The 26,506-nt window shown below is 59.9% G+C and overlaps 1 protein-coding gene across 2 annotated transcripts; it reads right to left on the bottom strand.

Annotated features, from left to right (window-relative positions):
- Nucleotides 1-251: 251 nt before the first annotated feature.
- LOC102568202 (tumor necrosis factor receptor superfamily member 16) lies at nucleotides 252-26,506 on the bottom strand. 2 transcript variants are annotated; one of them, XM_019496632.2, is made up of 6 exons: nucleotides 26,376-26,506; nucleotides 12,879-13,011; nucleotides 12,078-12,449; nucleotides 6,162-6,324; nucleotides 4,403-4,548; nucleotides 252-2,778 (listed from the first exon to the last, which is right to left on the bottom strand). In XM_019496632.2, exons 1-6 carry the CDS (start codon nucleotides 26,445-26,447, stop codon nucleotides 2,474-2,476), a joined length of 1,191 nt encoding a protein of 396 aa, XP_019352177.2. In that variant the 5' UTR covers nucleotides 26,448-26,506; the 3' UTR covers nucleotides 252-2,473. The 2 variants fall into 2 exon arrangements, with proteins under 2 accessions (XP_019352177.2, XP_059585238.1); XM_059729255.1 differs by lacking the exon at nucleotides 26,376-26,506 and adding an exon at nucleotides 26,100-26,306.

Below are 26,506 nucleotides of genomic sequence, written 5' to 3'. Positions count from 1 at the left end.
TCCCCTGGGTGTTTCCTGGGGGTTTAGCCCCCATGGGTCCCAGATCCATGGTGGCTCAGGGCCTCGTCTGTCACTGCAAGGGCTGCAGCTGGCTGCACACATGGGCAGCCTCTGCAGAGCATCTGGCCCAGTCCCTCCTCCGATGCCACCTCACCCATTTTGCTTCTCCGCAAAGCAGACTCGGAAGCTCCCGCCAGCTCCCTCCACCACCGTGACCCTCCCGGCCCCCAGCACTTGCTGGACAACAGACACAGCGCAACAGAAGTCTCTTTTAATGCACTTGTGACCATTATACCCATGTCAGCAAAGGCGGCAGGTTTCTGCCCAACTACAGGATGATCCCCCAGGAAGCAAAAGCAGTCAGTGACGCTCCATGCACCAGGACCAGAGATGAGAAGAAAGGGACTTGCCTAAAAAAAGAAAGAGGAAAAAAAAACCCACCAAAGAAAAGAGTATATCACGGGTTAAAGCCACGGGGGCTCACACCGGTCACCCATTCCCTCCGGTCCCCGTGTATTCCTGCTGCATCGCACCCAGCCTGTCCTTGGATAGGCACGTCTGGTGAGGGTGCACCTCGAGACATCACGCCCTGCTCCGTGCCGCATGGGGGTCTAGAAGAAATAGCGCAGGGCAGTGCCCTGGCACCCCGAACGGTAGGCGGTCTGGGGTGATCTGCGTGCTGATCCTAGCCGAGGAGACCTTCAGTTTGGTGGGCATGCAGCGGGCAGGGCCGGTGCGTTGTGCAGGCTTGCAGCACTGAGTTTGGCTTGCCTGTGGTTTGAAATGCTCGAGCCTAAAAAAAAATCCCAGGCTGCGGCACGGGGGAACTGAGATTTGCAGCTGTCATCAATCCGGTTCCCGTTCCCAGCTGAGCATGGCTCAGGTGCCATCTGCCCCAGTCACAGGCCAGACGTTGGGTGCATCAGCTGCCCGGCTCTCATGGGAGCACCGCTGATCTGATCTCCTGGCTGGGTTTGGTCCTCCCAAAAGTTTGGGCTTGGGGAGAACTTCCTGCAGGGCTGGAGCCCGGCCTTCACCACCAGCCCCCCAACACCTACGAGGATGGATGCGGCAATGTGTCCGCAAGTCATTGGTGTAGGGCTCCCTTATGCCCTCCTGATTTCAGCAGAGGACACGGCTGAACAACAAGGCACTTCTTGAGGTCTAGCATTGGCAATAACCCAGAGCCGGGCGTGGAGTGGACACCTCCGGGTCCCAGAGGGGATGTAGGAGGTAGGCACTTTCCATCAGTCCCAAGGACTGCAGTGGGGCAGCAACTGATGTGCCCGTGTGCGACAATAAGCGACTGATGACCTGGTTCAGGCCTCCATCCACTCGGGGAGCTAATGAGTTGTTCCTCTGCCAGTCACAGTAGCAGATGCTCCAGATGCAGGGGTGGAGGACAGACCCACGGCTTGGGGTCCAGCTCCTGGCAGGCAGCTTGTCGGGGCACTGGGGGATCCCTGCAGCAAGTCCAGCAGGCAGGGGCTGCGGTGCTGCATGGTCCCGCAGGTACAAAGGCATCACAAGGTCCTGTACATAGCACCAGGTCACACCGGCGGTTGCCAGCAGCATCGTCTGGGGGTATGGGGAAGGCCAGGGGCAGCCCCGACCCATTCTTCCTGGCATCTGCTCTGCCACTTGGCACAGCTCAGCAGGTGCTGGGGCCAGCTCCCAAAGCTGCAGAATCACAAGGTCGAAAAAGGCGTCGGGCAACTTCCTCGAAGATCGAGTCTCGGGGCACCAGCCTAAAGGATCTGGGAAATTTCTTTCTGGCCAGGGCCACAAAGGAGTAGGAGAAGCAGATGCAAGGGAGGGGTGCCCACGGGGACACGCATCACAGGTACGCGAGGGACGGGCAAAGCCGATTCAGGACCAGGCCGTTCCAAGGCTTCAGCCCCTTCCTGGCAAAGGTCCTTTTCGCAGAGAGGAGTGGGAGTAGGCAGCCAAGCTCGGAGTGGGCTGCGAGTCCCGGGCTCCCATGGGGTGGTATGAGGGATGGGGAGGGAGTGGGTGCAAAGGGAAATGCCGCTGCCCCTCTCTGCAGAGATGCCAGCATCTCTCCCTGGCCGGCGGGGTGCACCCTACGCCCTGCCACCCTCGCCCACGGGCAGCAGGAAAACCCAGGAGGGGCCTCTTGCTCCGCAAAGGTGAGTCTATGTCACCGGAGGCCGATGGGACCCTGCCAACGGGCTGCCCCGGGCTCGTGGCATCTCCCCTTTGCGGCACCCGCAGTCCCGACTCCAGCCAGCAGAGGCAGCAGGGTCCCGCGGGAGCCGGATCGAGGCCGGTGGGCTTGTCCATCCCAAAGACTCTATGGCTTTGTGGGGTTTTCTTACCGTAGTTTGGCTTCATTGCTTGTTAATTGGTTTTCCCCCCCTTGTTTAATTAACGAACAGCGTTCCTTTGGCATCCTTCCCCCTTCGTTCCCATGTCCAACGCCTCTTGCTAGTCCCGCCCTTGCGAGACGCCATTACACCACCGAGCTCGCCTCTGCCGGACTGGTCAAGTTGTCCACCACGTCCGGCCGCTCGATGCCAGCCAGCGCGGCGCACAGGGCCTCCAGCGTGGCCCCCTCCTTGGCAGACCAGTCCGAGAGGAGGGTGTGAGCCGGGGCTTCGCCCCTGCCGAAGGTGTCGATGTCTTCGTCCTCGTAGCCCAGCTGGCTGGCCAGATAGCGCCAGTCCTTGCTGTGGCTGGGGCTTTCCAGCAGCTGCTCCACCTCCTCCTGCTTGTGGGGCGGGAGGTTGATGTACAGCCGGGGCTCGGCCTTGGGCGCTGCAGAGAGACGGGCAGAGAGAGGCATGGTCAGGGCAGGGAGGACACGTATGCACCATTGCAGCTGCAAGGGCCACCGCAGCTGGGCTCCGTGGCTGCTAGGAAGGGCACTGGGCAAAACTCCCCTCTCAGCCCCCCTCCTTCAGGATGCAGACACGGGACACATTTACACCGGTGTAAGTGCTGCAGCCGGGGAAGCCGCTCCCTTCCAGGGTAGAACGACCCCTCGGAGCCAGGAGCAAAACTGAGAGCAGTCGCACCCCCTTAGCTTCCCACTGCACCCAAACTTTCAAACCAGCTGCTGTAGAGAAGCAGGGGCATTTCTATTCCGGCAACCCTGCAGGAGTCAGTTGACATCTACCCGATTCCTGCTAATCTCTCGTCACTCCCTGGGTGTTAACAACCCTCTCTCCTTTTTTTTAATGGTCTTGACGTTCCACAATTCAAACTATCCTTTGTTTTGCGATGTTGCTGTCTGGCAGCCAGTCCTGGGAATGCCTCTCTTCTATATTTCACAGCCCTGCAGACTGTGTTTACTTCTTGCTAAAAACTTGAATGTAGGTGTGGTGAGATTAACTCTGGTGTCAGTCGTTTCTGCACCTAAGTGCTGGAAGCCCTGTCAAGACACTCGGGAAGATTAGATTTTTGTTTTATGAATCCTAATAAGAGATGTATATTTAACTATGACTACAGTACTAATGAACCGTACCTTTTGACCCTTCTTGGCCTAGTTTTTTTTTAAATTTGAGATATAACCTGGAAAATCAGTGCACGTTCCAGTAAAGATGCATTGTTTTTGTTCTGATCTTGCACTAAATAATGTAGCGCTAGCCGCCTAGCGTATTAGAAAATCTTCCAGTTTCTCTTTAACTGGAGAAAAAGGTATGTAGTGCTATCTGATTGTGTCACCCCATCTGCACCCCACTCTCTGCACTCACTTTCCATCCAGGGTAGCCACTTGCTCAAGGGTGCACAGGCTATTCTGCCCCTGTAACAGCACCTACAGCAATGGGCTGCCCTGAAGGAAAGAGGCTATACTGGCGTGAACATGGTTGCATTGGCACCTGTGCTTTGCTGCTGCTACGAAGGGGCAAGAGCAGGAGGGGTCTGCCCTGCTGCTTGGCCCTGCACCCAGGTGCCCGGCAGCTCCCAGGATGAGCCGTGCTGGGGGTTTCTTGCGTTGCCTAAGTGCAGCATTGGCTACGTCAGGGCCGTGTGTGGGAAAGAGGGTGCTGGAGGATGTGGGACAGTGATTCAGCCCATCTGCCCCATCCCCACTGAGTCAGCACCGAAGCACAGAGGTCACTGGGACAATTTTTCTGGACTGAATCACAGCCAGGAACCTTTATCGTGTGTGGTCATTGGAGACCCTGTCTCCGCGGTGCCTTGCAGGGACCCCCGTGTGGCTCTCCTAGCTAGCTAGGCACCCCGTTTGCATTGGGAACGCCTTGCAGGGTGCAGCAATCTCCACTCCCTGCCCTAAACTGCTGCTGTGCACAACGGGAGCTCCTGCGCTGCCGAACTCAGGCCTAGTCCGCACCCAAAGTGCCCCCGTCGCAACACCAGGCTCCCCGGGGACCCAGACCCGGCCGCTGTGCTGCTGAGCGCGGTGGGAAACCCTTACCCTTGTTGAGCTGATGGTGCTCCTGCAAGCTGTGCGTGTCCAGGAAGACGCCGCTGTCACTGTGCAGTTTCTCGCCCTCGGGGGAGCCCCCCAGCTCCCCGGCCCGGGCTTTGGCCAGCTGCTGCTTCTGCTTGCAGGTGTTCCAGCTGTTGGGAGGTAAGGAGAGGCAGCGCTTTAGCAAGGGGGGCATGCATTAGGAATAGAGAAGAGGCTGCAGGGAGAGGGGAGCAGGGACGATGGGGGCTGCGCTGGCCTGGCCTCATAAGAGTACTCACAGAGGTCATGGGCAGCTGGGACAGCACTTTGCTCCCTGTTTGTACAGTGCCTGGCGCCGTGGGGACCCTGGCTATGCCTGGGGCTGCCAGATGGCAGGCCAGAAGATACTGGAGGCACAACCGGGGCCGTGTCTACATAGATACGGATCCAGCCCATCCCCGTCCCGGGGAGTTCCCTTCCTTGGGGCAGAGCAAATTATGTGCCCTTGCATCCAGAGGGAAAAACTGAGGCCCAGTTCTGCACCGCCCCCCACGGCACCCAGGCCAGGGCGCTTATCCAGACACAGCAGGGCCGAGACATCGAGCGACATGCCCAAGTCCGGGCAGGCAGTGGCAGCGCTGGGGATCCTACCGGCGGCGAGGCCCCGTCTGGTGCAGTGAGGAGCCCTCCCTTTCCTCGTGGAGCTTTCCTGGCACCGGCGGTCCCCAAACATCTGGCAGCAGATGTGGGGCCCGGGCGTCTGTGCTTGCTGGGGGCTTGGCTCTTCTGGCTGCAGGGAGAGCTGCAGGAGCCAGGGTTTTATTGCTCCTGCGGGAGGGAGAGGGGCAGAGCCCCCTCCGCCGGCCGGGTGCGAGGGGAATATAAAGGACGTGGCCAAGCAGGGAGGGGATCGGGGCTGTCCCCACCCCGGCCCAGGCACAAAGGGCCCCAGGGGCTGGCTTTCCTCTTCCCAATACAACAGCCAGCCGCCTGGGATCCTTTCAGACCGAGCCCATTAATCTAACCCTCCCCCCGGCCCGGCCCGGTCTCCGCAGCAAAGGCCAGGGACCGAGCGGCAGAGATGGGTCTAATCCCAACCCACAGCGAGGTTTAATCCTATTCAGCGGCCAGGCCCAGCGGCGAGCCGGGCGCAGCGGGATGCAGCCCTTGTGCGATGCAAGAGGCTCTGCCGCTCGCTGGGCATGTTAAGAAGTTTGGGGGGCGCAAAGGGACCTTTCTCTTGCTGTCTTCCTCCAGCCCTGCCTGGGAAGGGGACCCGCACCTGTGCCGTGTGAACCCAACCCCTGCCTCCAGAGCCAGCTCGCAGACTGGTAAACTGAGGCACAGCAGGGTGCAGGGACTCGCCTAGGTGCCAGAGGCAGAGTTGGGGGCCCCAGGGCCGACGCTGGGGCGGTCCCGACACGGCACCGCGCTGTCCTCGGACGGGGGGGGGTCTTCTAAAGACTTCAGGGAAAGGGGAAGCCTTGCCTAGTGGTGAGCTCCTGCATGAGGACTCCTGGGCTCTGCCACCGACTCCCTGGGGGCCCTTTGGAAAGTTGCTCCCCACCTTTGTGCCTCAGTTTCCCTGCCTGAGGGGTGCAAGGGGTACAGGAGCCAAATGGGGGCTCCCCCAAAGCTCAGGGGGGAGAAGGGGGTCCGGGGGCATGCTCCCAGCCTCCCTCGCGCTTGGGGCCAGCGAAGCCCCTCCGGCCAAGTCAACCTGACGACGGCCGGGACAAGGGGAGGACGGCGTCCCCCAAGCAGCGCCTCTCGCCCCACGTACCACTTGAAAGCCACGTAGGCCAGCAGCCCCACCACCACGGCGGCCAGGATGGAGCAGTACACGGGGATGATGTTCTTGCTGTTGTCCTCGGGCAGCGGCGGCATCCTGGGGAGCTCCTTGCGGGGATCGCCCTCGCCGCGCTTCAGGATCTGCAGGTCTTTGTCTGCCAACAAACCAACCCGGCACCGTAAGATCCTAGGCAGAGACGCGCACGTCCCACAGTCCCCTCCCGCTGGAGTACCCATCTCGTTCCCTTCTCTGTGCCTCAGTTGACCCCCCTGTAAAATGGACGCATTAACCAAGGCCAGTGGAAAACTCGCCATCAGCAGTTTTCCCTCTCCCCTCCATCAGAAAACGACATTATTAATAAATTAGATATGTTTCCGGAGGAATGTTACTGTTTGTGCCCGATTTTAAGGGTTTTTATTTTTGCCCAAACTGACATGCTTTCGGTTTCCGCCAACCCCAATTTTCCGGCGTTTTAAACTCAAAACTGTTGGCATTTCAGCTGCCAAAAAATCAACAGGCCTCTAAGTTTTTTTGGATCCAAGTGGGGGGAAAAAGGGAAAAAAAAAAAAAAGATTTCAGCAAAGATTTGCAATGAGAAGTCATTGTCCAGCCACAGGTTGTTTTTTTTTCTTGTGGTGTGGAGGGGAAAAAACGATCTCTGCAAATTAATATCTGCTTCCCTAGAAGGGCTGGGGATAAAGGAATGTTTGCAAAAAAAACGCATGTTAAACCCAAAGCCTAAATATTATTCTTGTCGTGCTGTCTCTCATGGCAGCCCTTTCGATGAGCTGCGAGGAAGCGGCCGGTTAGTATTAGCAGTAATATTTGACTGCATGGTCATGCCGCAGGCTGGAGCTCTGGATCTGCTCTTACAGTGGTGTAAATCAGGAATGCTCCCCACCCCGCTGCAGTCACTAACGGGAAGGGACACCCAGGGCCTTCCGTGAAATGCAGCTGCTGCTGGAGAGGGACGTGGCAGTGCCCGCGCGTGCACAGCGGGGCCTTTGAGGACAGGAAGGAAAGAGCAGTCTTGATTGCAAAGGACACGAAGGCAAGGGGCTTGGGGGTCTCATGAATGCCGGCAGAAAGCACGGTAGATTTGCACCTTATAGACCAACTCAATCAGAGATGCATAAGCTGGCGCGGGTGGAAAGCCTGGGATGCCTATGGGACAGGGCTCAGATAGCTCACGGGAAGGTGACGGAGGTGGGCCGACAAAAGACGGCGAGTCGCCCAGTCACACAGGTGGAAAGTGAACCCGCGTCTCCAAACCCTCCGGTTAAAACCGTCCCTTCCTCCCCCGGATCCCAGCACCCAGCAGCTGGCCCAACGGGCCGTGCCAGTAGCCCGCCAGGGGACACGGCAGCTAGGAGAGCAGGGAAAGGCCTGATCCTTGCATGCGCGAGGAGGGGGCCCATCTGCTACCCGATGCCCCCAGAGGCCAGGCAGCTGGGAAGGGCAGAGACCGCAGCTGGGACATATTCCCTCCCAGAGGCCCTCATCTCCATGGAAAAAAAAAAAGAAAAAAAAGAAAAGCAAGCCTAAGGCTGGAAAAAAAGAGAGGAGCCTGCTCTCCTCCTCCCCACCCCCAGCCTTCCGCCTCCAGCCTGCTTTTGCCTGGCCACATCAAAGGCTGGCAGCCCGGCTGCGCTGGAGATTCCTCCAGTGCCTGCGAGGAGCATCTGGTCTGTGTGCGGGGAAGTGATGACAAGCGAGGGGTGGGTGGGAGATGCTGTCTGCGGAGGAACAGCTGGAGAGGCGACAGCTCCCCTCCGCCAAGCGGGAGGGGATCTTGCTGCTGCCTCCAAACTCCCCCCGCCTCTTGCTGCCGCCGAGCTCTTGCCCCAGCCCCAGCTTCTCTGGACACAGAAAACAGGCCTGGCTGGACTCGCGAGCACTGGGCTCCTCGGCCCCCAACCCCAAGCATCGCCCGGGCTCCGTTTTGGGCCGAAATCGGAGATTACCGGTCAGCTTCTCTTCCAGCATACTCGGGGGAGTCTGCGCGGAGATCCCCTTACACCCGGTTCCCACCATTTGTGCCACGGCATGCTTGGGTGGTGGAAGTGTCCTGCAAAAAGTGCCCTGGCTCCATGGGAAAGTGCAAAAAGTGCCCTGGCTGCACGAGAGGGTGCAAAAAGTGCCCTGGCTCCATGAGATGGTGCAAAAAGTGCCCTGGCTCCATGGGAAAGTGCCCTTCAAAAAGTGCCCTGGCTCCATGGGAAGGTGCAAAAAGTGTCCTGCAAAAAGTGCCCTGGCTCCATGAGATGGTGCAAAAAGTGCCCTGGCTCCATGGGAAAGTGCAAAAAGTGCCCTGGCTCCATGGGAAAGTGCAAAAAGTGCCCTTCAAAAAGTGCCCTGGCTCCATGGGAAAGTGCAAAAAGTGCCCTGGCTCCATGGGAAAGTGCAAAAAGTGCCCTTCAAAAAGTGCCCTGGCTCCATGGGAAAGTGCAAAAAGTGCCCTGGCTCCATGGGAAAGTGCAAAAAGTGTCCTGCAAGAAGTGCCCTGGCTCCACGAGAGGGTGCAAAAAGTGCCCTGGCTCCATGCGAAGGGATCAGTCCCTGGCTACGCTGGCCCCACGTGGAGAGATCGAGCTCTGGCTGGGTAGCCTGTGCAGGATTGGGTCCACAGACTGGCCCTGGCCCACGGCCCATCTCATCCACCCCAGGGGCCAAAAGGCTGCATGTGATGCTGTATTTTGGATGCAGACAGACCTACATTTGCGTAAGAGTGAAGGGTGCTGTCAATTTGAATGCAGGATCTGAAAGCGTGCCAGCGCACCCCGGGTATCAAAAGCTGGGAATCGGTGCCTTAAGTTGAGAGGAAACATGCCTCGAGTTGGAGTTTGTCATCGCTGTGTCCTCTTGGGAGCCTGGCCCGACCCCCGCCAAGGCTCTCAGCCTGCCTCCCCCCAGGGAGGACAGACCCCCACCCCGCAGGGTGCCCGATTCAGAGCCCTGTTGGCCCGTGTCAACCAGCCCAGGCAGAGATGAAAAGGCGCCTGGGCGAACACGGTGGTGTGAATGCAGGTGCTGGTCCGCGTGTGGCCCTTTCGACGTGCCCATGAGGTTTATGTCGGCAAGGCCACAGCAGCGAGGTGGTGACCTTGCCATGCATGTACAGCGCCTGGCGCGATCCCAGATTGGGGATAACGCAGACCGTCAGTATTGGCTTGGCGTGGAGGCTGCGTGAAATCCCCCAGTATGGCGGGGAAAGGCCCAGGAGCCAGGAAGGGGGGCGGCTCGCAGAGACGGCTTCGGCTCCACATCAAAGGCTCTGTCATGCCGCGCTGCCGCCCACGGCAGCAACCCCGCTGCCGGGAAGCATTTAGCAACACCTGCCGACTCCCAGAAGGCAGGCCTGGCCATACTGGGGAGGCCAGTCTGGACCAGTCAGGATCCCCCAGCTCGCTCTCCCCCACGAGGGAGAAAGGTCCCTCCCCGACCTGCATCCCTGGCTCCTGCCTTCCCCGATCCGGTGGACGTTTTTGCAGCTCTCTCGCCTTGCGGGACCCGAGCGCCGGGAAGGGAAAGAAACCCCACTTGCCTCGCAATGCCACGCCGCGAGCAACCGTCCGCCGGGACCGAGTTGGGGTGGACACAGCCCACGTCCAACCACCCTCCCCCAGCCATCTCAGGTCCCAAAGACGTGCCTTTTGGAGTAAGACACGGAGGGTTATCCATGCTCGCTACCCCAAGGGACTAACCAGCCCTTTCCCCCTTGGCCCAGAAGCCAGGCACGCTTTCGGGGGTTTCTTTAGGACGTGATATAAGAACAAGGAGGTTCCTTCCACCGATTTGTTTCATGCTTTACAGCTTCAGGAAAGGCAGGGACCAAACCGGCATCACGCAGGACTGAATCCGGAGCCGCGGGGAAGGCGATGAGATCTCTACTCGGCGCGTGAAAACGTGAAGGCTTCGGTGAACCTCTATTTATCTCCACCGACCTCGGGAGAAAGGGCCTCTCTGTTTATTTGGCGTCCTCGTGCCTTTGCCAGGGTAATACGTGGAGGCCTAACAGAGCTCATCCTGCAAAACCCGTATTTTAAAATAATAGCAGGGAGCCACCCCCGCCCTGCCAAAAAAACCCCAAGCAGGAAGCGACATTTCGGGCCACCCGCGTGCATCATAAAAACAAAACAAAACGAGACCCAAGCCCGGCGGTGTCAACCGTCCCTTGCAGGTCGTTGCAGACTTCCACTCCAGAAGTCGGAGGTTGCGACCTTGTCCCCTTCCCCCTCGTGCCTTGGGCTGAAATTCGGAGGAACGTGACGGCGCCGGAGCATCCCAGGCCTGGGAGCGACCCGAGGGACGCGGGACGTTCCCAAACCCTCGACGGGCCAGCATGGGAGCCAGGGCAGGGTCGTCCCTGCAGCCCTTCGTCCCGTGCTCCCCCCGAGGAGGCAGCCAGGAGGAGATCTGTGTCCAGAGCCCTTCCTGTGCTTGGGCACGATTTAAAATGCCCCCCCACCGCACCACCCAGCTTATTTCAGGACGGGGAGCTCTGAGCTGAGAGGGAAGTGGCTCTACCCCAGCGCCCGGTGCTCTGTTGCCTCTGGGATGGAGGACGTTAAAATTCACCCTCAGCTTTGCATTCAGCTCCCACTTTGCAGCCAGGCATCCTGGGGCTTTGAATGGACACAGAACAAGTCTCCTGCATGTGCTCCTCTCTCGCGGGCGGAGGAAGGCGAGAAGAGCAGGCGTTTGCCTGGGGTCCAACTTTCATCCAACAGCCCTGGGGACGAAGCTGCGGGCCAGGGGCCGGCTCCTGGGTAAAACTCGACATGGGGTGGAGGGCGTAGCTCTAAGCTCCGAGTCCTCAACCTTTCTAGGCTGCAAGCATCCCTTGTTAAACTCAAGGCACGCCTCGGAAAACATCGGCTCTTCGTGTTCCCTCGCTTTTTGAGTGCAGAAAAATAACCGAGCGGTCCGGCTGTTGCAAAGAGCTGAGCGAGCCCGCGGGAGCTCCAGCTCCAGCTGTTGGATTCCTATGTGAAATCTCCAGATGCATCTCGTGAATCGGGTTTGCGCCCCGAACGGTGCCAACACGGTGTGGCCCCCTTGAAAGGACCTCAAGGCACCCAGTGTGCTGCGGCACCTGGTTGAGAATTGCTGGGCCGAGCCCGCGCCAAGCTAGCCGGCTCGGGCCCACGGAAACACCAGCCGCGTGGATGCGCGTACCCTGCATCCCCGGTGGGTGTTGCAGGCTGCTTTGCTCCCAGAGCTGACCACTTTAACAGCTGCACAGTTCTCCAGCCACGCAAAGCATCTGCGTGGCGTCTGTGTGGGGCCCAGCCTTGTTCTGGGTTCGAATCCAGCTCCTATCACCTCACTGGCTCCTCTGCTGTGCAACGAAGGGACCTCGCAGGGTAAAATCCACGGGGCACAAGGATGCGGCTGGGGACCCACGGCAGAGAGGAGGGGTTGACCCGCACGCCGGCGGCGGAGACAAAGGCGCAACATCCCTTTAATGCACTCCTCTGCGGAGAGCTTCCCAAACACACGCGTGGCCCTGGCCCGAGCGGGATTAGCGCGCGGGCAGGCGGGACAAAGGGGAGATTAAGGACAACCTGAGGAGCCTCTGTCCTTGCAGACAAAAACACAGCAATTGCTCCAAACGCAAAGCCGGGGATGCAGAAAGGTCTGGGCCCAATCCTCCCTGGGGCTCAGCCCTGGTCCCGGTCCCAGCACAGGGGCACTTGCTTCTTTAGAGATGTTTAGACAGGCAGGGACAGACAGAGGAATAGGACGCATAAGGAAGGGGGGCAGGAGACCAGATGAGCAAGGACATCCCCGTCCGGACCTGTGTTCCTGGGTTAGTACAGCACCTAGCACCGCAGGAGCTGGGGCTCCCCGACGCCCGGCAGAGCCCGTCCCTCGCACCGTCCCCCTGCCCGCCGTGGTACCTACCCATGCACAGCGTGTTCGAGAGCGGGCTGCAGGGGCGGATCATCACCTTGCTCTCGTTGCACTGCGGCTGGCAGGGCAGGCAGGGCATCACCGAGCTCTTCTCCTCCGAGTAGAAACCATCCGGGCACGCGCTGCAGACGGTGTCGTGAGCTGGCCCGCACGGCGTCACAGCACCAAAGCCCTCGGGGCAGACTTGGCATGGGAGGCACTGGCCGCCGGTCCCGTTGCCGGCCTGCAGGTAGTGCCCGTGGGCGCATGGGCTGGCGCACACCGTGTCGCTGGTGGGGGTACACAGCTCAGCTGCCTGCTCCGCGCACGTGGAGCATGGCTGGCACGGCTCCGTGGCACTGCTGACCGAGGAAAACGTCACGTCTGTCATGGGAAGAGACACGCGTGCTGAGGTCAGGGACAACAGGGCCGCATACCCGCTGATGCTACCTGGCACCCATGGCTCTGCTTGGCGTAAGCCCATCCAGGCTGTTGCATCCCCTTGGGGCAACGACTCGGGTAAGACCCGACCAGGTGCAATCAGCCATTACTGGAGCACGGTGGCCCAGCAAAGTTACCCCGCGCTTCGTCACTATGAGACGCTGCATTAACAAGCGCTCAGGCACGGGGTTTTCTTTGGGATGTGATGGGAAAAGCAAGTGCCTGAATGGGTCACTTGTGACAACCCGTGCAAACCAAGTGATCCCATACGAGCCTCTTTGGGGACTGGCAGGGACAAGACCCCAGACTGGACGGAGCCTCAGTTGGGCTGCCCGAGGCTGTAACCCACCTGCCCGGCCCCCGTGTACTCACTCGCTCTGCAGGGCTCACACTGGGTGTCGGCACTGCCGCAGGGGACGGACACCCCGAAGCCAGGGCCACAGACCTGGCAGCATTCGCCCAGGGAGGTGTGGTGCTTGCTCTCGCAGCCTTGGCTTCCCGACACCTGGGGGGCGACAGGGGGAGGGGGTGGAAATGAGACGGGCCGCGCGGCGGATACCCCACGGCTCCACGGTGCACGTGACGAGCCCAGCGGCCACCTTACAGTCGGAGTCACGAAGCGCCACATGACCTGTCACCACCGGGGAAACTGAGGCACAGGAAGGCCAAGTGACGTGACCGTGGTCAGGGGACCCAGGGCTCTCGGCTCATTGCACACAGCTGCCTAGAGGAAGGGCTCCCCGGTCCCCCTACCCTTTTCTCCTCTCCCTCCTCCCCTGCTCCTTTCACACCAGGGTGGATGGTTCTGCAAGGCAGGGCGGGTTGCAAAGCTGTCTCCATACCAGAGCAGAGGAAAGGAAGGACCGAGGCCCCTAAATGGGAGGAGGCAAGAAGCATGGTCTCCTGACAAGCCCCACTTGCTCCTCTTTCATCCTCCCAGCAGGAGACAGGGGTGAGCAAGACACACACACACACCTTTGACAGGCCTCTTTGAACATGCACATATTGACACACCGCACTGCAAACACGTCGGATTGAAGCAAAAACTGCAGCCCCAGGTGGCTAAGATCTTCCCAGCCAAGGCACCGGTCAAAGCCGCTGCTTCCCAAAGCTTCTGCATTTCTGATTTAGTTAGCCTACGAGGTGCAAATCTACCTGCCTCCTGCCTAATAGCCTCCTGTCAGGCACAGCAAATGTGTCCAGGACTCCAGATAGCAAGAGCAGGAGATAAAAGCACGAAGCAACAGACTGGAAAGCACCGGGGAGGCAGCTTTACGATGGTCAATAGAGGTGGTAGGGTATAAAACAGCGCTTTAAGCAGTTTGTGCGCCCATTAGTGCCGCTCACTGTGCCCCGTATTGTAGGTGCCGCGGCAGACAGGCGCTCCCGCGCAGACCCACCAGCGAGACCTCTCTCGGCACCGCCGGTGGAGATGGGAGCAGCGATTGCAGCGTCTGTCCTACCACTGTTGTAAAAATAAATGAATAAAATAAAAAATCGAAATAAAAAATAATAAAATACAATAAAAAGCTAATGGCACACTGGGATGTATGAACAGAAGCATCCTGTACACGTCAGGGGAGCCGGGCTGGAAGGGACCTCCGGGGTCCCCTAGTCCAACCTCATCTTTATAACAGCACTCCTGGTATTTGCAGGCTATTAGCAAATCCCGCTCGGTTTTCTCTTCTCCAACCTAAATAATGCCAGTTCTTCCCGTTTTTCCTCTGTGGTCTCAGCCCTGACCCACCAACTCCAATGTCTTGTCTCCTGCAGCGGCAGATAATTGCCAGGTACCACAATCACAGGATCTTAGGGTTGCAGCAGATGTGAAAGATTTTCCAATCCCGCCCCCTGCACGCACGCAGGATCGGCTGTACCGAAACAGCCCAACGTGCCCCCCACGCCGGCTTCAACATCTCCACCACAGGTGAGTCCTGCTCTCGGCCCTGACCGCAGCACAGCTTTCCCGAGATTCAGTCTGGATCTGCCTTCCTCTTCTTGAAACCCATTGGGCATGTCTACACGTGCACTTAAGCAAGCCTAAATTTAATGCGCATTAGCTTAATGTGCTTTAAGCAGGTTTAGGCAGGTGTCTACATATGCAGGCATTAAAGTGCACTAATGCTATGTGTGGACTGACTTGGGACTCAAGTTAGTCCCAAGTCAGTCCACACACACAGTGTTAATGTGCTTTAGCGTGTCTACATGTGCATTAATGCGCCTTAACTAACTGCACCTATATTTGATACCTGTATTTATCAAATTAGGCGCGATCAGCCCCAAATCACCATTTTTAAGGTGCATTCAGGGAATGCACATGTAGACACGTGCCCTAATGCACCTTAAATTTAGGCTAATGCGCCTTAAAATGTCTCATGTAGACGCACCCCTTGTCTTTTGTCCTGCCTCCTCTGACAAGGGAGAACAGGTTTTCTCCTCTTTTACGGCAGCCTCTCGAACTGCCCTCATATCCCCTCTTCCTCTCCCATTCTCCCAGGCAGACGTATGCCTAGGTCCTTCCCTCACCAGCTTTCCTCAGAAGCATTGGAGAAAAGCTGCAATAACCCCACAATCGCAGATGTCAGATAGGCTGTTCTCACACTAGATCTCCACCCGATCTCGAAAAGTTAAGAGTTGCTGGGGCCTTTGATGAGGCAATGAATACCCCTTCCAAAACGTGTGAGCCACAACGCCGGCGGCTCGGCGCTTCTGCTTCTCCACGTGAAGTGGCTGAGCTCTCTGCTGCAGCGACAGCCTGGTCTGGGGTGCAAAAAATTAGATGATAATAAAAAAGGATCTCCTTCCTTTGGTTTTGAATTTGCCGCCTCTTACTTCTGTTGAATGGCTCTAAAAGGGGGGGGCCGCGTACAGCAAGGCCCACCAGGCAACGACCGGAGCAGCGCTGCCATTGCTGCCCGGCTGTGATTGGTTCGGTGCCTGACAGCACCCCTGAACAGTCCCGATGGGAACGAATCTGCGGCTCTCCCTCCTCCCAGCAAGCCGGCCCACAATGCACGTCTCTGGGAGCACCATCTCCTTTGCTGAGGCATTGTGGGATAGCTGCTGGGTCCCCTTCCTCCCAGCAGGTCGGCCCACAATACACGTCTCTGGGAGCACCATCTCCTTTGCAGAGGCATTGTGGGATAGCTGGTGGCTCTCCCTCCTCCCAGCAGGTCAGCCCAGAGTGTACGTCTCTAGGAGCGGTGCTGTCTCTTTTGCTGAGGCATTGTGGGATAGCTACCCAGACTTTCCCAGAATGCCCCAAGACCTCCACAGGAGGCTTGTGCATAGACAGACACGTGGTTGCACACACAAGTGCTCCATGGCAGGGACCGAGGCGAGTCGTGCAACGGTCCGGAGCCGTTTTCAAGGACACCGCAGTATTTTTGGCTCACCGAGGCGAGGCGCATAATCCCAGGGGTACCCAGGAGGCCCGAGGCAGGACAGAGAGACGCCGCTGGGGGAACGCGGTGGGTCAGCTGCGCCCTACCCAACTCGGCGTGCCACGCTGCGACACAACCAGGCCGCCGTCGGGACAGAGCCGGGCCGGCTGGGAGCAGCTGTCTGACAGCTTTCCACGGGGCCGTTGCTCCCTCCGTCAAGGCCTCCCTGAAAGTCGATATGTCGTTCCCGGCCAGCATCACAGGTGCAACCTTTTTGGGCTTCCTCACGGCATTTCTGGATGCGGGAGGAGCGAGGAGGCCGAAGGAACCAACCGTGTCCTGGAAGGGGAAGAAAGGGAGCGAGGAAGGCATAGAGAAGAAAGGGAAAAGAAAGAAGAGAAAGGCACTGGAGAGAGGATGACGGGACAAATGAAGACGGGCAGACAGGCCCATCCGAGGAAGGACCTCGAAGACCATCTCTGACAGCACACAACCGAGCCCGGCGGGCGCGAACACCGCCTGCTTGGGGGTTCGGAGGAAGCCGTCGCAGCCCCTCCTGCACCCAGGCGCAGCAAGGGCGGAGGTGGCCAGACCGTGCGACCTGCCGCACCACGGCGCGGGAACAGGCGCAGCAAAGTCGTGGCAAGGGCCACGGATGCCCGGTCGCGGGGAAACGGCCCCACCAAGCAGAGCCATTTCTTCCTCCCTTATCGGGGGGCTTGAACCCCGCCGGCGCATTGCCCCCTCCCTCTGCCTGCAAAACGGCCTCCCGGTGTCACGCTGCCAGTCGTTTCGCTGGCAACATCTGCCGGGGCTGAAAAGGTCACTAGCCGTCCAAAACGAGCTCCACGAGCCAGGCCGGCAGCCACATCCACTCAGCAGCCCGGGCTCCTGACAAACAGTAAACTACTGTCAGCGAAGAAACCAGCTTGGGACGGTCCCGGGAGGGTCCAGCGCTGCACAGAGGAGTCAGGAAACACGTATTCCTCACTCGCACTAAATCGATTATCGCACCTCCCTCGGCGAATGCCTCCGGGCCCTTCCCTTCGGCTCCAGCTGTCCAGCGCACTCGAGGGAACGTGGCCCGGTGCCCTTTGCTCGGTGCCGTAGCGCTGAATGAGCCCTGAAAGGACACGCTGGTGAAAAACGCCACGTCCCCGTCCCCCACGGACAAGGACCGGGGCGGCTGGCCCAAGTTGTAGCTGCTTTGCAGGCCCTTTCCAGGCTCGTGCCTCCACGTCATGCGGGAAGCAAGTGTTGTTTGGCCATTATTGGATGTGCTTTCTAGCTGGGATAGATGCTAGAGGAGCTGGGCGTGCAAAACATCCTTCCCTGGGGCGGGGAGTGCTACCGAACAGATCGTGCTTTTCATCCCTAGTCCACCCCAGCAGCGATCCCTCTGCCTCGGGTTACTCTCCATCCCCGGAGTATCTCCCACCATCTCTCCCAACCCCAATCACCACCGTGATGGCTTCCCCTAGAAATGCCACCTTTCCTCCTCCATGCATGCTCAGTCCCAACACTTTGCCTCTCCACTTCCCCCATGCCAGGACTCTCCACCCACGTTGCTCCCCTGCATTACAGCCGAGGGGAACAAAAGAGTGGGTGCCAGCCCATGTGGGTGGCTGGGTTTCCAGTCCCTACCCCCACCCCACCGACCTGTGTGTTTGTGCATGGAGAGCTTTGCACGGGACCTCATCACCAGTCGGGGCACTTATGCGCGTGCTACAGCATGGCGAACCTCCCCCGTATACGGCACCTCGCAATCTCCCGCGCCCGCCCGTTTGCCGAGGCAGGTACCGCTGCATGAGAGAGCGCCAACGCAGCTTGTTACATGGGAGAGCCTCACGCCGTGCTCTCTCCATGCTCAGGAGACAGCCAGCTGCGGGCAGCGCTTTTTGGATTTCTTATTTTCCCTTGATCCCAAAAGAAAGCCATTGGGCCAGCACGGCGTGGAAAAACAAAGTGTGCATGTGGGGGCAGGCACGGCCCCTTGCTCCACGTGCTTGGTGTGCATCTGTGTCCCTGCAGCTGCCTGTGAGCATCAAGATCAGCACTGAGGAGCTGAGCAGGTGTGACAGATATGAGGACAAACTTTCTCACAAGGAGGGTAGTGAAGCATGCGAGCAGGCTCCCCAGAGAGGTGGTGCAGTCTCCGTCCTTGGAGGTGTTTATGACCCGGGGAGACAAAGCCGTGGCTGGGATGATGTAGTTGGGGCTGGTCCTGCTTGGAGCAGGGGGTTGGATGAGATGCGACCTCCTGAGCTCCCTTCAACCCTCATTGTCTATGACAGCTGCCACCTCTCCCAGTTTGATTGCAAAGTCTTGTGCAATGTGGGTGCTAGTTGGGAGATGGGGTTTCACTGAAAGCCCTGGTTTCCCCAGAGACAAGGTGAGCTTTCTACCTCTCTTTTTTTTCCAAGCAAACATCTACCACTGCTGGCTCCAGAGGGGACCTCTGAATGCTCAGAAAGCAAGCAGCAGAGCTCAGTGGATGCTGATGGTGATGGTGATGATGGTGGTGATGACGGTGGAGTCTTATGGATTTCAAGTCTCTATCATGATGCCTAGGGGCCGGGCACATGGTTGTTCAACGCATGCACACGAGTCTGCGGGTGGGGGGAAGCATCTGTGCGTGCAACAGAGCTCTCCGGGCCTGGGCACAACCACGTGCAGGCTCCGGCGTAGCCTGTGCAACCAGAGCGTGCTGCACAGGACCATCCTCCAGCGCCTACTGGGACACGCGGGGTAATCTGTCTGGTGACCCAGCCAGCCACGGCCCCGACAGAAGACTTCCATCTCCACCGCCGCGCTTCAGGAGGAGCAAAGGCCACCTCTGTTCATCCCCAGCCTCTTCCCTTCCACCCCAAGTCCCCACCCAGACACATCCTGGGCACAGCCCGTGCCTGCAAACAGGCTCGTCTCTGCCCCAAAGAGGAGCCCGGCGAAGGGCCACGCCGGGGCGGCTGCAAACACGGTCTCCCTGCCCGGAGCTGCCGCCAGCTGAGCCGAGGGAACAAAACGACAGTGTTCGAACCCGGCTGTTTCCCGCACAGGCTCCAAGCCTGTTCTAATTAAGCCTAACTTTTCCACCCAGCCTTCCCTCCCCTTTCTTCTGGCTTGATCATGTTACAATGACTTGATCCATCTTTGCCGAAGGAGCTGGGCTGACGGGATCTTTTTAAAGAGGCTCTGTGACTTTAAATATTCCCCCCCCACCAACCCAAGAACAAAAGAAATTAATTGGCACCATGCATCTGGAGACAGTTAATTATCATAAGGCCATCTTAAAGGCTCGGCGCAGAAGGGAGCGAGAAGGGAGAGGGCTGGGCTCGGCCAGGGACGCAATCCAGAGGGCAAGAGTGGATTTGCTTTTAATGCACATTCTTCAGTGTCCATGTGTTTCGGAGACGCCAGAGCCTCAGACGTCTTCCACGCCTTAAAAACTGCCTGTCCTGTTTGCAAATACCCTCCTGGCTACAACCAGGTGCTGCCGAGTTTCTCCGTTAACTCCTTCGCTGCTAAAACGCGAGGAGCGGGAACTGGGGAGTTCAGATTTCACCCCATCCGTGCGCGGGGCAGGCAGGAGGACGGGCTCGGCGGTCACGGCATCGCTGCACGCCGACTTCCCGCTCTGCCACCGATCTCCTTGGTCATGTCACTTCGCCTCTCCAAACCTCATCTGTGCCACGGGGATAAAGCGCTGTCCTAAACCGGTGTCAGGAGGAAATGCAGGGATGGGCCAGGTCCCCTGTCGCCCTGCCATCCAGCGTCCTTTCCAGCCTGAATGCAATTCCCACCATTGCTCCTGTGAGCGAGTCCAACCCTGCTTAGCAAGATCCCACCACGGCCTGAGGTCTGTTCACGCCGTTTTCCCAGCGACTCGGCTAGTGGCAGGGCTGCGATCACAGCATCTTCCCTTGGGTTTCGGACTAAAGCGGCCTTCTCCGACAACCCAAGAGCGGGGAACTTGACCCGGCATGGATGCCGGCTCAGCAGAACAAGCCTCCGAGACAGGCAGGACCTGGGATTTGAGGCAGATCCTCACTGGTTTCATAACCGTGGACACTTGCAGAGGAGCTGGACCCGGGTATAAAGCCAGCCCCTGCGCCTCTCTTGGACAGGCAGCCCGACACCTCCGCTGCACCCGGACAAACGTCGACGGGATGAACAAGGAGAGGGCGATGAAAGATTAAAACAAGCCCAAAAGTTCCCCCACATATGCCCCTTCCTACTTGGTCTTTCTTTCCGATTTCCATCCACGCTGGGAGTTTCCCTGCCCGACCACAGGCCTACGGGTCAGATGCTACTTTGGAAACAGGCCTATTTTAACACCGAGCGTCTCCGAGAAAGCTGCGAGTCCCCCAAACCCAGGCTGAAATGCTTTGGAAAGATCTAGCTTCTAGCCTCCTGCATTTCACATCTTGGGGGGCCAGGATCCTATGAGCTGATGCATACATTTAAGATGACTATAGCATTGAATTAGCAGACTGGAAGGGGCCCCCAGGACCAGCAGCCCCCCAGTGCTCACCAGTAGCCACTTTCCCAGAGTCACGACAAACCCTGCCAGGCAAACCCCCCAGGAGCCCAGGGGCACATTAGGGACAGGCAGGGCAGGTGAGGGCCCTGCCCATGCCCTGCAATGGCAGCTCGTGCAGGTCCCGCCGCCCCGGGGCAGGCGGGTTCACAACAGCCCAGGGGACTGGTTCGAAAGCAGGGCGCCTCCGGCTTTAAAACAAGCAGAAATTATCGTGCTGTGAGAGGGGACACATTTCGGGGGTGTGAAACCGCCAAGCAGGGGCTGGGCTTGCACAGGGCTCTTCCCTTCCTAGCCCAGGAGCTACCTAGGTGCGAGCAGCGGGGATGTGCCTGTTTTACAGGTAGCTCCCGCCGCCCCGCAGACCCTTCCCTGACCGGTTCCTCCGCCCTCCCCACCCCAGCAGCTGCAAAGCCCCCCCAGCTATTCCCACCACACCTGGCCCACCCAGGACCATAAATAGCATCCCCCACACCCTGCTATTCACATCCAACCTGTTACACGGCTTCCCTGCAGTCGCACCCTGCCCTTCCCTCTATTCCCACCCAAGAAGGGACCTGGCCGTGCCCTGCGCCCATTGCACAGCTCCCTACCCTCTCCTCACACCCAAAAAGGGACCTGGCCCTGCCCTGCGCCCATTGCACAGCTCCCTTCCCTCTGTTCCCACCCGAGAAGGGACCCAGCCATGCCCTGCACCCATTGCACAGCTCCCTTCCCTCTACTCCCACCCGAGAAGGGACCTGGCCATGCCCTGCGCCCATTGCACAGCTCCCTTCCCTCTACTCCCACCCGAGAAGGGACACGGCCATGCCCTGCGCCCATTGCACAGCTCCCTTCCCTCTACTCCCACCCGAGAAGGGACACGGCCATGCCCTGCGCCCATTGCACAGCTCCCTTCCCTCTACTCCCACCTGAGAAGGGACACGGCCATGCCCTGCGCCCATTGCACAGCTCCCTTCCCTTTACTCCCACCCGAGAAGGGACACGGCCATGCCCTGCGCCCATTGCACAGCTCCCTTCCCTTTACTCCCACCCGAGAAGGGACACGGCCATGCCCTGCGCCCATTGCACAGCTCCCTTCCCTCTACTCCCACCCGAGAAGGGACCTGGCCATGCCCTGCGCCCATTGCACAGCTCCCTTCCCTCTACTCCCACCTGAGAAGGGACACGGCCATGCCCTGTGTCCATTGCACAGCTCCCTTCCCTCTACTCCCACCCGAGAAGGGACACGGCCATGCCCTGCGCCCATTGCACAGCTCCCTTCCCTTTACTCCCACCCAAGAAGGGACACGGCCATGCCCTGCACCCATTGCACAGCTCCCTTCCCTCTACTCCCACCCAAGAAGGGACCCAGCCATGCCCTGCGCCCATTGCACAGCTCCCTTCCCTCTACTCCCACCCAAGAAGGGACCCGGCCGTGCCCTGCGCCCATTGCACAGCTCCCTTCCCTCTATTCCCACCCAAGAAGGGACCCGGCCATGCCCTGCGCCCATTGCACAGCTCCCTTCCCTCTATTCCCACCTGAGAAGGGACACGGCCATGCCCTGCGCCCATTGCACAGCTCCCTTCCCTCTATTCCCACCTGAGAAGGGACACGGCCATGCCCTGCGCCCATTGCACAGCTCCCTTCCCTCTATTCCCACCTGAGAAGGGACCCGGCTGTGCCCTGCGCCCATTGCACAGCTCCCTTCCCTCTACTCCCACCCAAGAAGGGACACGGCCATACCCTGTGCCCATTGCACAGCTCCCTTCCCTCTGTTCCCACCCGAGAAGGGACCTGGCCGTCCCCTGCCCAGCAGCCCCCTGCTCTTCCGCCTCTCCCCGACATTTCAAGCAGGTCTTTCACATCCCGGCAGCTGTGGGGACAGAAGGAGCCTCATGCGATTGTTAGGGCCCTTACAACGGGGAGGAGGATTAAGAGCCTCCACAGAAGAGAACAGCTGTGGGGAGAGGCAGCGGACGGTCTCTCAGGGGGCTGGAGAGAGATTAAAGCTCCCTACGGCTCCCCTCGAGTCTAGGATTTGGAAAAACCAACTGGCATGGCCTCGACATTATTGAGATGGCTTCCCTGGAAGGCCTCAAGAACAGGGCTCCATTTTGCCGCTTGCAACCCGAGCGGGAGCACAGCAAACGGACCCCTTTCCTGCGGGTCTGGGAGCAAGGACAAGGCCCCAGGTGGCCTGGACGGCCTTGCAGAGACGAGCAGCCGGCAGGAGGGGACAGTCAGAGACATCGGAGGGGCTGGCCGGTGGATGGAGCATGCATCTGGAGAGAGACGGGGCGCTGTTCCTCTCTCCTCTACTGCCTGGCAGGGCGGCCCAAGGCAAGTCACTCCTCCGCGTCCTTCCCCAACCCTGCGGTGCTCTTCTCTTCGGGGCACGGCTGGGTCTCGAAAGAAGTCTGCTCAGCAGGACCCGAATCTGCCTGCGGTTCCTGGACGCCGAGAGCAGCTCTCACGGCCCTGTCCGCAGGGCGAAGGAGTCGCATTAGCTCATGATGTGGGAGTGTGGCCAGGGGAGAGAGCCAGGCCACCGGACTTGGTCAAACCCCTGCGCCCGGGCTTGCCCACCCTGAAACAGGAGCCGGCCTCTCCCGGCTCTGGGCGTATCGAGCTGGCCGTGAAAGGGGCCAAGTATCATCCATTCCTCTCCAGGGCTGCACGGTCCTCCCTTCGAATGTGCCTAAAGCACCGACTCAGACCATCAGCCCCGGGGCTGGATGTCCTGTTGTGCACGGAGCTGTACAGGCAACGGGAGGTGCAGTCCTACCCAGAAAGCTTTCCCTCGGCAAGGGAAGTCGGATATCAATGAAGCCACGGGAGCTGCTGAAGCTAAGCGGCCGGGTCCAGAGTGAGCCGGGAGGGGGAGAGGGGGGTCTACACACATTGCCATCAAAGCCTCCCACCCCCAACCAGATGAGCTCTGCTCCCGGGCAGGGAGTTGGGGAAGAGATCTCCTGCCGGCTCTGGGGAAGAGCAAGGACACCACAGGCTCCTTTCACTGCAGCCAAGCTTCGCCCTTGCTCAACGCCTCCCCCCACCCCAGAGGTGGCTGCAGTCCAGGGGCCAGTGCAGGGCTCTGTGCAAACACCGCAGGTGACGAGCACCTTGCCTTGCTGGGCTGCTTCTCCCCTCCTGCGGGATTTCAAGCAAAGTGCCCTACATTGGGACCCAGCGTTCAGGTCCACGCCGGCACCGGGGAAGCTGGCAGCGGAAAGGATGAACCAGGCTGCCCCCTCCTCTGCAAGCCCTGCAGGTTTGACGCCCCCGGGGATGCCCAGGGTCAAAGACAAGCCTACACGTTGTGCCACGACAGTGGTCTGAGCCCACCAGGACACACACGTCCCCGCAAAGCCTAGCGGGGGGCCGCCAAGGGCAAGACGAGAGATGACGGGATAGGAACAGGAACGAGGGTCACCAGTAAATAACCGGGGGGCAAAGCAGGGTCCTGAGCAGGGGTCCCTGAAGTCATGTTAGGCCCACTAGTCTGGCCAAGGGAAGAGGATGCCCCGCAGCCGCTTGGGTCTCCTGCGGGATGGCCAGCTTGGCCCCGGCCAGGGGGAGGCTGGCCGGAAAGCCCCCTGATTTCGTGGGGCTGTGGATGGGGTGGCACTTTGCTCCCCGGACCTTGCCGCTGGCCATCCCCCAAGGGTCCGGGGTGGCGGGTAACCCCTGCAGCCCCGGGGGGCCGGCCGGCCGGGCGCGCCTGTGTGCACGCTGACATGCTCTTCAGGAAATTGCATTAGGATCAGACGGCAGCCTCTCCAGCAAATTACAGGCTACTGCCGGGATCGGGTTTCGTTTACCCTCCGAAAAAAAAATTACAGGCCAAACCAGAAGAAAATCTCCTCTTTATCCAGCACAGCGAGGCTTTGACAAGTGCGGGGTCCGCGCGCCGGCCGGGGGCAGGAAATCATTATCTCTGCTGAAAGGGAGACAGTGTTGTTGGGCGCTTGGAAACAACCCCCGCGTTTCTTTGGCCGGGGCTTTGTTCGCGTGTGTACGCACCGCGCGCGCGGGCGCGGACATTGCATCGCTTCACACAACCTGGCCCGCGGCGGGCAGCTCGCGTGTCCGCGCAGGGCAGGCGAGGGCTGCGGCAGCCACGGGGCAGGGGGCTCATAGGCACGGCAAGCCTCGCAGGGCTCGGTGGGAACAACCAGGGCATCTGTGCTCGAGAAAGCCCCGGGCTACGACTTCCACATACTCGGCGCTTCCAATCAAGGCCAGATTTTCAAGTCTCCTAAATCAGGGGCAGGTTTCCAGCAGGGGCCGGCAGCTCCCGCTCCAGCCCTGGCTGCTCCGTCTACAGGAGGCCGTCAGGCTGCATCCGGATTACGGGGTGCAAGGGCTGAGGACCGCCTGGTGCAACGGGCCGGGCCCCGACTTTCCTCCTCCCCACCCGTTGCTAGATGGGAGCACAGCAAGGCCTGACTCTGCTGGGAACAGCACCAGGCTCTGGACCGCGGGTGGCTTCCTTGCAGGAGGGAACGTCTTCCTCTGGACGGATGGTTTGGATAGGGATGATCCCGATGACCTCTGGAGGTCCCTTCCCGCTGGATGTGTCTCGGACAGCCAGAGCAGCCCTGAGGCTGGCCCCTTCCCCACGGGCTGCATATGCCCCACTGCCCTCCCATGTTATCCCATGCGACAGCCATGCCATGCCCAGAAAGTCCCCGAGCTCCCACGTCCCAGGCAGCAAGTATCCAAGAGCCTCCAAGCGCAGGCCCCCACGCCCTGCACCCTGAAGAGCTCTCCCAAAATAGCAGCAGCAGGAGGAAAGCAGCCCTCCTCCGCCCACATCAGCTCTTTGTTTGCAGAAAGTCAGGAGATAAGGCAAAGAGCTTTTGCCAAAACAGTCCTGGGAGCGTAGCACCAAGGCACAGGATCCTAAACCCCCTCTCCTGCGCTCCAAACCCAGGGCCAGCTGGAGAGTCTCAAGCAGGGGACCGTCTCTCCTTACCAGCTGGCTCGGGCCCAGAGAGCGCTCAGCTCCCGGCAGGACACGCCACGGCGGCCCTTAGGACAAGCTGAGCCGACATCATTCCCGATCCGATCTGAGGTCCCCTTCGACGGCAACAGGGGAGGGGGCGTCTTCCGACCGCCTTTAGTGGGATGTGGGGCCAACTTGCACGCTGGAGCCCGCGCCGCATTTGGAGCTGCACGGAATCGGGACCCAAAGTTGGAAGCACACGGCCCACGATTCCCTCTACCCGCACGCACACGGCCCGGGGAGCCGGGGAGAAAGGAGCTGGGCTTGGATGACCAGCGGGGTCTAGAGAGGACAAGTTAAAAGGCCAAGTCCACAACCCCAACTTCACACCCTTTTCCCTCTGTCTACACGAGCCCCCTTCGGAAACCAGCCTCCGCGACGCAGAAACGCTCCCGCTCCCCTGCCAGGCTCCTTCAAGCCGCCTGGAAATCACACCCCGGGGCCAGGCACCCGCCTTCATCACGGCCCTCGGGCTTCCCGTCCTGGGCTGCCCCGTCCCCACCACTGCACGAGCAAAAATCCCCCTAATAAGAAGAGAGAAAGGCGCCGTCCAGCGTTAATGACCTCCCAGGAACCAGGAGGATAAATGCAGCTTTCATAGGCTCTGACCGCCTAATTACAGAGCCCGGCTGCACCAAAACTGCTCATGCCCGAGCCGCGTCCATCCCCACAGGAAACGTACTGCAAAGAATGAATGGGGACGTGAGCGGCTTGCACCCTCGCCTGGCGCTCCCCGTCTCGCACACGCACACGCACACGGCCGCAGTGCCGCCGGGCAAGGCACCCACATCCGTCAGCGCACACTCGGACCCCGCATCTTGCCCGTGTCTGTGCGCGCACGCACACACACACACACACATGCACACCCGGACACGCGCGCGCGCACACTTCCTTGGTGCAAACAATCGCTCAGTTCTGTTTGCAGGGTGTGCGCGTGTGCACGCCCGCGTGCACTCACCGCGGCGGGTCCGAGCGGCAGGAGCAGGAGCAGGAGGCGGAGGCGGAGGGCAGGCTGCGGCGACGGCCCCATGGCAGCGGCGGCAGCGGCAGCGGCGGGTGCGGGTGCGGGTGCGAGTGCGGGGCCGGGGC

Source organism: Alligator mississippiensis, chromosome 5 (genome assembly GCF_030867095.1).
Source record: "Alligator mississippiensis isolate rAllMis1 chromosome 5, rAllMis1, whole genome shotgun sequence".
NCBI classification, from domain to species: Eukaryota; Metazoa; Chordata; order Crocodylia; family Alligatoridae; genus Alligator; species Alligator mississippiensis.
This window is presented reverse-complemented; position numbering and strand designations above follow the sequence as displayed.